The 9,330-nt window shown below is 41.2% G+C and overlaps 1 protein-coding gene across 1 annotated transcript; it reads right to left on the bottom strand.

Annotated features, from left to right (window-relative positions):
* Positions 1–6,652: 6,652 nt before the first annotated feature.
* LOC148879495 (LOW protein: PPR containing-like protein) lies at positions 6,653–9,114 on the bottom strand. Its single transcript, XM_088961034.1, has one exon. It carries the CDS (start codon positions 8,680–8,682, stop codon positions 6,655–6,657), a length of 2,028 nt encoding a protein of 675 aa, XP_088817160.1. The 5' UTR covers positions 8,683–9,114; the 3' UTR covers positions 6,653–6,654.
* Between the last annotated feature and the right edge of the window lie 216 nt (positions 9,115–9,330).

Raw genomic sequence — 9,330 nt, 5'->3', positions numbered from 1 at the left:
TCACACTTCTTCTGCTTTCTTCTGACTGCCATACACCTCCTGGACTGATGGCAAGTCTTTACTACCCAAGATCTGTACCTTGATGGACTCATATGATGAATTCAGCCCTAGGAGGAAGGCAAACACTCGTTGCTGTGATACAAGTGGCTTATAGGCCTTCGCATCTTCATCACACTTCCAATTCACATTCTGATATTGATCAAGTTCTTTCCATATTGATGTCAAATCAGAACAGTACATCGAGAGACTCCTCTCACCCTGCTTGCAAGTAGAAGATTCAGCTTGTAGTTGATATATCTTGGCATAGTGTCTCTGTTCTGAATAAGTGGACTTCGCTTGTTCCCATATCTCACAAGCAGTTTCAGCCCACATAAAAGTCTTCTTTACTTGTGGCAGCATTGAAACCAAGAGCCAAGACATTACCATATTGTTCTCTTGGTTCCACCTATCATGCTCAGCACTTCCATACTTCAGTTCCTTTACTCTCCCATTGATGTATCTTATTCGCCCCCTAGCAGTGATGTAGAGTTTTATCCCCCTAGACCACTCAAGGTAATTCAGACCATCAAAGGGAATGACAGCCATGGGAAAGCTCATATCCATTCCCCCACTCACTCCATTGTGGCTCCCTGAGATCTCTGAAGTAGCAGAATTCTCAGTTGACATGGTCAAGCAGTTAATTAGTCCCAAACATCGGACTTAGGACCCCTCCTTACTCCACAAAACAATGCTCCACTCAGTTCACACCCACACACTTGGGTTTACCAACCAGATTGAGCACAAACAGTACCAAATTCCGGACAAAAACTGAGGTAATATTCGGCAGATTTCAGACCTGTATAGTTTTAACAGTCCCCACCTACCAGAATTCCAGAATACTTTATACAAGAGGGCATAATCATACGCAATGATATTGGCAAAAGTCAGAATGTCTAACAGCCACTAATCAGCAGGAGAGATCCTTCTTACTTATAGTCAACTCAAACCATTGAGAAGACAGGTCATCCTTGACCTACAATTTTCTTAACACATGAACAGGATCACACGATCCAAGAAAACTAGGGCTACACAGGTTCGACAGCATTCAGCTGCCCCAGATTCATAGGGTTTTCACTTGGCACATGACCAAGGAGAGTAAAGAAGAGAAAAATAGGGAGATCTGCTCTTTGGGTTGATCGATCTTCTCTTGACAGTAGGATTGGTCGATCTGCTCTCTTTTAATCAGCATTCCCGCTCTGATACCATCTTGACAGTGTGGCTGGCCAGAGATAAGAGGAAGAAGAGAGAAAAGAAGAGAAGAAGAGAAGAAGAGAAGAGAAGAGAGGAGAGAAGAGAAGAAGAGAGAGAAGAGAGAAGAGAGGAGAGAAGAAGGTTTGCAATGTAACAGTACTGGTGGCGCCAATGTTTATTTTACTATATATAGGGTTACAGAAATAACAAGGGAAAAGACCCTTGTGCCCCTGAGTACAATAACAAACATAATAGAAATAAAAAAACACTTTAATTAGCCAAACAGGCCCTAACATATGCAACTAAGTTATTTTAACATTATTCTAACAATTTTATTTATTTATTTATTTTTGTGTGTGTGTGTGTAGTGCCGAAAGTTGAGAACAGTGGTGATTACCATTGCTGAAACCTGTGACAGTGAATGTCTCAGCAGTGGTTAGCCATAGGAGTGGAACAATGATGGTCATTCAGCTATAGGAGTGGAACAATGATGGTCATTCAGCCATAGGAGTGGAACAGTGGTGATCATTCAGCCATAGGAGTGTAGTGTGGTGATCAATGGTAAGTGATGGGAGTCAGCAGTGAACATAAGTCTGTTATGATTCCCCCTGATTACTTGAATGTGTAAATGGCCTCCATCAAACTAAATGGAGAGAATTACGTGCCTTGGGCCAAATCTATTGAAGTTTTTCTCAAAGCTAAGAAGAAAGTCAAGCATGTGAGAGAAGACAAGCCTTTAGTTGACTCTCCGGAGTACAGTGATTGGGAACAAGAAGATGCACAGATTATGACTTGGTTATGGAACAGCATGGAACCTAAGATTAGTATGAACTTCATGTTCTTAGACACAGGCAAGGAGATTAGGGATCATGCAAAGAAGCTTTACTCAGGACAGGACAATACCACTAGAATATACCAACTCTATGAAGAATACTTTAATTTGCAACAGGGTAATCAAAGTCTTGAGGGGTACTATGCTAATCTAAGGACCTTAGGAATGAGTTAAATGTGTATCACCCCCTTTGCATCTGATGTCAAAATTCAGCAACAACAGAGAGAGCAGCTTGATGTGACCAGATTTTTTAGTGGGATTGAAGTCTAAATATGAGCCGGTGAGAGCACAGATACTAGGTGGGTCTGCCCTCTCTTCCCTTGAAGAGGTGTTTACCCGTCTACAAAGGATTAGCATTGGACCTACGGAGAATCCCACCATTTTAGATAGGTCTGCTTTTGCAATGACAAGAGGGGGAGGTCGTGGTGGTAGAGAAGGAACTTATCAGGTTCAACCAGGTCATGGTGGTGGTGGTGGACCCATGTACAGTTGTGGTGGTGGATGTGTTGGAGGTCGAGATTCAGGGGGAGCTCGTGGTAGAGGACATAGTAATGGTTCCAAAAAGTGTACACATTGTGGTATAGAAGGACATACTGTTAATTTTTACTATGAACTACATGGCCCACCTTCAACCTGCCATCATACGGTGTCTAGTGGTGGTATGGCACAAGAGATTCAACAAGCCGATAAGACACCTTCCACATCTATAGATGCCTCCGGGCAAGAAATGATGAGTATTCCACGTAATGAGTATGAGAAGTTGATCCAGGCTAATTCTCAGCCGAGTACAGCTATGCTTGCCCATTCAAGTATGGCTTGTCTGGCATCCAAAACGCCCCATTGGATCATTGACTCTGGAGCTTCCAATCATATGATTAGAACTCCAAGTGTGTTCTCTTCTCTTTCTTCATCATCTACAACCCACATCGTTACCCTTGCTAATGGTTCCACTTCTTTTATATGTGGTATTGGTAATATTAACACTGGTTTAGTCTCTTTGTCTTAGTTTCGTATGTTCCCAAATTCCCTTTCAGTCTTATGTTTGTTAATAAATTGACCAAGTCTCTCAATTGGTCTATCACTTTTTTACCCCTTATCTTGTGTTTTTCAGGATCTCCAGACGAGGATGAAGATTGGTGGACATGAAGCTGGTGAGTTGTATTATATTGATGGTGGTGGTGGTTCATCAACGGCTCTTCAGTCGTCTCTTTCTCCTCTACAATGGCACTGCAGACTTGGTCATCTGGCTCTTAAAGCTCTTAAGCAACTTGTTCCAGCTTTGAGTCGTCTTTCTACTTTGGATTGGCAATCATGTCAGTATGGGAAACATCATCGCATTCCCTTTAGTCCTAGAGTCGATAATCGTATGTCGAGTCCTTTTCTTTGGTCCATTCGGACATTTGGGGTTCTAATAAAATAGTGTCACACAATGGTTACAAGTATTTTGTTATCTTTGTCAATGATTATTCAAGGATGACACGGATTTATCTTATGAAAGAATTGAGTGAATTATTTTCTACACCTTTTTAGCAATATTTAGAACATAGTATTATTCATCAAACCTCTTGCTCTTACACCCCTCAACAAAGTGGGGTAGCTGAACGGAAGAACCGCCATATCGTGGAAATTGCTCGGTCCTTGTTACACCATATGAATATGCCCAAATGTTTCTGGAGTGATGTTGTGCTTACATCTCGCTTCCTTATTAATCGAATGCCTATGTCCATCCTAAATGGTCAATCTCCCTTCTCTATTTTGTTTCCTACGTTGTCTCCTTTTCCCTTCTCTTTTCGGGTTTTTGGATGTGTGTGTTTTATTCATAATCTTGGTCTTGGAGTGGACAAATTAGATGCATGATCTACTAAGTGTGTCTTTCTTGGTTATTCTAGGACCCAGAAAGGGTAGAAGTGTTATAATCCCAAATCTTGACGTTGCTTTGTGTGTCCCGATGTTACTTTTTTGAGTCGGTTCCATTCTTTTCTGGGTCGGATATCTCTTCTTCTTCTCCTCTTCTGCTTCCAGTTCTTCTTGAGGACCCCATTCCCCTTATTCCAGTTGTGCCTATCCAGCAAGTGTATACGCATCAACACAGACCGGATTCTTTTGCTTCCAGTTCTTCTTCTTCTTCTCTTTGCCTCCGGTGCTAGTTCCCGCTGAATGACCACATATCCAGCAAGTGTATATGCATCAACATACATCGGCTCCTCCAGCTTCTTAACCGTCGACGGATCCGACAGTTGTTTCCGCAGCCCTATCACACACTACTTCTGACCTTGACCCTCCCATTTCCCTATGGAAAGGTAAACATAGTTGTACCCTTCATCCTATCTTTAATTACGTTTCTATATCTCACCTTCCCCTTCCCATCGACAATTTGTTTCGTTGTTGTCTTCTGTTTCCGTTCCTAAGGATGTTCAGGAAGCCTTATCTCTTTCGGATGGCATCAAGTAATGAAAGATGAACTCTCTGCTCTGGCTCGTAATCATATGTGGGATCTCACCACTCTTCCTCCTGGTAAGCATGTTGTAGGATGTAAGTGGGCATACACTGTCAAGTATTTACCTGATGATAATGTTGAGCGGTTAAAAGCTCAATTGGTTGCCAAAGGTTATTTACAGTTATATGGTTTTGTTCGTGTTATGATCTCTCAAGCTGCTATGTATGATTGGCCTTTGTTTCAACTTGATATCAATAATGTGTTTCTGCATGGTGATCTTCTTAAGGAGGTCTATATGGAGCAACCACTCGGGTTTGTTGCTCAGGGGGAGGATGGTAAGGTGTATAGGATTAAGAAAGTTGTTTATGGACTTAAACAGTCTCCTCGTGCATGGTTTGGCAGATTTAATGAAGTAGTGAAGAAATTTGGCATGAAACAATGTTAGGTCGACCACTCAATTTTCAGCTATGATTCTGGTATTGGGAAGATTTTATTGGTGGTATATGTAAATGATATTATCATCACTAGCAGTGATAGGTTCGGGATTGATAGGATGAAGACCTTTTTGCATGATCAATTCCAAACAAAGGACCTTGGTAAACTAAGATATTTCTTAGGGATAGAAGTAGCAAGGTCCAAGTATGGTCTTAACTTGTGCCAAAGGAAATATGTCATTGACCTACTAGAGGAGACAGAGTTGTTAGGTGCCAAACTAGCTGAAACACTCATGGAATTGAATGTCAAGTTGAGTAGTGATGCAGGTGAGGAGTTTGAAGATCCCTAGAGGTACAGGAGATTAATGGGTAAGCCAAACTACCTAACCATTACCCGGCCAGATATTTCATTTGTATTTAGTGTGGTGAATCAGTTTATGCAGAATCCCCGAGTTCCACATTGGGATGCAATTCTAAGGATTGTAAGGTATTTAAAGGGAGCTCTTGGTCATGGCTTGTTATATAAGAGTGGGGGAAATTTTGAAATAGAGGGATACACTGATGTCAATTTGGCTGGTTTTGTATTTAACAGAAGGTCCACTACAGGTTATTGTACCTTTCTTGGGGGTAATCTGGTGACATGGAAGAGTAAGAAGCAAACAGTGGTGGCAAGAAGCAATGCAAAAGCTGAATGCAGAGCCATGGCACATACAACCTATGAACTAGTGTGGTTGAGAAACCTTCTACAGGAGATAAGGTACACAATTGACACTCCAATGAAGCTTTATTGTGACAACCAAGCTATAGTCCACATCTCTTCCAATCCAATTTTTCATGAGAGAACAAAACATATATAAGTTTATTATCACTTTGAGAGAGAGAAAGTTCTTAGTGGGGTGATAAGTACAGTATATGTTAACACAGGAATTCAATGGGTAGATTTGTTCACCAAAGGGTTGAGTCGGGCAAGAGTGGAGTACATATGTAACAAGCTTGGATTATATGATATATACTCACCAACTTGAGGGGGAGTGTTAGTGTTGAACAAGGTTCAAAATATTGATACGTCGGTAGGGGCATATCGGGTAAATCGATACTATTTTTTTTACCTTTTTTTATTTTTCTTCTGAAACCGGTTCAGTGGGGCCAGTTTAGGGCTCCTCCACCCCTTGAACTGGCCAGACCCCCGAGTGGCATATCAGAGGGGTCCCAGAACAATACGTGTCAATATTTTGAACCTTGGTGCTGACAGTATAGAGGCAGTTTGGTCATTTTACTTGCATTTAGTATGAGGTGTAATATTAAATTAAGTGATGTGTCCCATACTCAAGTAGGGGCACAAGAGTCAATTTGTTTTTATATAGAAAACTATAAATACAACCTAGCCGACTAGAGAAGGACTTTTCTCTCAAGGTCAAACCAGTCTTTCTTCTTTCTCTTCTTCTCCTCTCTTCCTCTCTCTTCTCTTCTTCTCTTCTCTCATCTCCTCTCTTCCTTTCTCTTTTCTTCTTCTCTTTCTCTCCTTTTCTATTTTATTCTGAAACTAAAAGATATATAGGTCTGAACTTTATCAAGAATAATTGACGGTAGGTCCTAACTCCTAATTCACTCAGCACAGCTAGTTGAGTAAACTAACCTGACCATTTTTTAAAATGTTGCCAAACTATCCCAAATGAATTGACATATTTAAGATGATGGAGTTCCAGAAAAGGGCCACGATTTTATAGGAACTTTCTAAGTCTTTTATTTGTGTTTAATTGGTTCAATTCTGCATCCAAATATGATAACATTGAGTAAATAGCTTCAGCTTCAGAATGAGATGTATTTCCGGAAGTGAATATGTGCACTCTGTTTCCCACATAGACCCAACTGCAACCAGCAAGCTTCTTGACCTCCCTTGTCTTCATCATCTTCCTTATCCTCCCCATCTCGCTCCATTTCCCCTCTGCAGCATAAACATTGGCCAACTGCACATAACGTGCTCCATTATCTGCTTCAATTCGTAATAATTCATCCTCAGCCTCTCTCGCCAATACAGTGTTTCCATTCATCCTGCAAGCACTTAGAAATGTCCCCCATATCACAGCATCTGGTTCAACAGGTATTTTTTTCATCAATGCCATTGCTTTGTCTAACTGGTTGGCCCGCCCATAGAGATCAATCATGCATGAATAGTGATCAATTTCAGGTGACAACGCAAAATCATCTGTCATGCAACTGAAGTATTTCTCCCCTGCTTCAACTGATCCAACATGACGACAAGCAGAAAGAAGACCAATGAAGGTGACTGCATCAGGTGTGATACCTCCCTGCAGCATCTCCCTGAACAACTGAATGGCTTTTCCTTCACACCCATGGTGTGCGTAACCAGCTAACAATGCATTGTATAGGACACGATCTCTACTAGAAACTTTAAGAAAAATATGTTCTGCATATTCTATTTGTCCACACTTGGCATACATGTCAACCAAAGCGCTGCTTAACTTCTCTTCCATTTGAATCCCTGTCCTCAGTATGTAGCCATGAACTTGCTTCCCAGGATCCAGAGATGCTTGAATTGCACACGCACTAATCACATTGACAAGGATCAAAGCATCAGGAACCACAATTTCTTTCTCTTTGAACTCCCTAAAAAGTTGGAGCACAGCTTCACATTGCCGGCACTTCAGGTACCCAGAGAATAAGGCTGTCCAGACAACAGAATTCTTTTCGGCCAATGTATCGAAATGCCTCCTTGCATCCACCATGTTCCCGAGAGAAGAATGCCCCACAATTAGCGAAGTTGTTGTATAAGCATTTTCTGAACCAGTAACATGAACTGACTCTGCATACTCTGTGTTCCCGCACTTACAATACACATCCACAATCCCGCTATTTATGAATGGATTCGAGCTCAACCCAGCCTTCAAAACCCAAGCATGAACTTCTTTTCCATTCCTCAGACTCCTCAAACTTGAGCAAGCACTCAGAACACTAGCGAAAGTATGCTCATTCCAGCTAATTCCATTTTCTTGCATCTGAACAAACAATTTTAAGGCCTCTTTTCCGTAACCATTTTGAGCGTAACCCGAGATGAGTGTGTTCCAGGAAACCGCATCATTTAATTCGGGAGCTTTCCGGAATAGATCAATGGCCATTTCCATGTCCACTTCTCTACAACAAGCTGCAACCATGGCATTCTTAGAAACCAAATCCAACACCCCACATCCATTAAACAATTGACAAGCTTCAAAGAAGCACCCACACTTGGAGTACATATCGATGAGAGAGCTCACAGCAAATCCACTAAAATCATTAGCAGTCTTCACCATATATGCATGCAGCTGGCTCCCATACAATGGGGCTACCAACTTTGCCGACAAGTTGAGCATGGTTGTAAGTGTGAACTCATCGATCCTGAACTGCAGCGCCTGCATTTCAGAGAAGAGTTCAAGCGCTTGGGATTCAAAACCATTGACACTTACGTAGCCGGAAATCATGGAATTGTAGGTAACAGAATCTTTATCGGAAGCAGAGTCAAATAGAGCGCGGGCCTGTCTCAAGTCTTGATTCTTAATATAAGCATAAATAATGGCATTCCAGGTGAAAACGTTTCGTTCGGGCGTTGCATCAAAGACATGGCGGGCTTCCTTTAAACGGTCAACTTTGGAGTAGAATTGGATGAGTTGGTTGTAGATGAAAACCGGTGGAGGGAGACCATTTTTGATAAGTTGGGCGTGACGTCTAAGTGCTGCTTCTAGCGGTTTCATCTGCTACGTTGGATTAGACAAAGGTTTGCGAAGAGAGATCGTGTGCAAGGATGGAAGCATTATTTTGCTGGGAGGGTTCTTTGCCTGTGACATATGGAACTTGGAGAGTTGGAGTAAGACTTACTGTAGTTGCAGGTAGCAAGGCAACCTGCGAAAACCAAGTATTCTATGCAGGATTTCAGGCTGCAGCGCACAGTAAATTACTCCTTACATTTTTTGTTTCTTTTCTGGATTGCGTTAAACCAATGGAATCTCGCATCTGCAATTTCTTTTTAAACCTCCACTTACATCTCACAAATACTTAAACCAGCAATATGGAATGGAAAAGACTGTTGGGTAGTGAAAACAAAATGTTCAACAATATACGAAATCATTCAAAAGCCAGCGGAATTGGTTAGTAGTGAAGTGTGGGTCTCATTTTTAGTAATTTACCTAGGAAAATTTTAATACTTATCAAGTGGGCAAGTTGTGTAATTATGGAGGGAAAATTGGCTAAACTGTATAAAATTAAAATATTATGAACAAAAAAGAAAATTATCATTTATCCATCTAGCAAATAAAAATATGGATATATATACCCATCCGGTAATACTACTTGAATAATTAATTTATCACCAAACAAATGGGACCTTTAAAAGTAACTCCATT

Source organism: Nelumbo lutea, chromosome 1, assembly GCF_056320005.1.
Source record: "Nelumbo lutea isolate HS-2025 chromosome 1, American lotus-T2T, whole genome shotgun sequence".
In the NCBI taxonomy this organism is placed as follows: Eukaryota; Viridiplantae; Streptophyta; class Magnoliopsida; order Proteales; family Nelumbonaceae; genus Nelumbo; species Nelumbo lutea.
Note: the sequence above shows the minus strand (reverse complement) of the source record. Positions and strands in the feature narration are given on the sequence as shown.

What these genes read in the sequence shown, in the direction of transcription:
- LOC148879495 (XM_088961034.1), bottom strand. Translation starts at nt 8,682, where the DNA reads ATGAAACCGCTAGAAGCAGCACTTAGACGTCACGCCCAACTTATCAAA.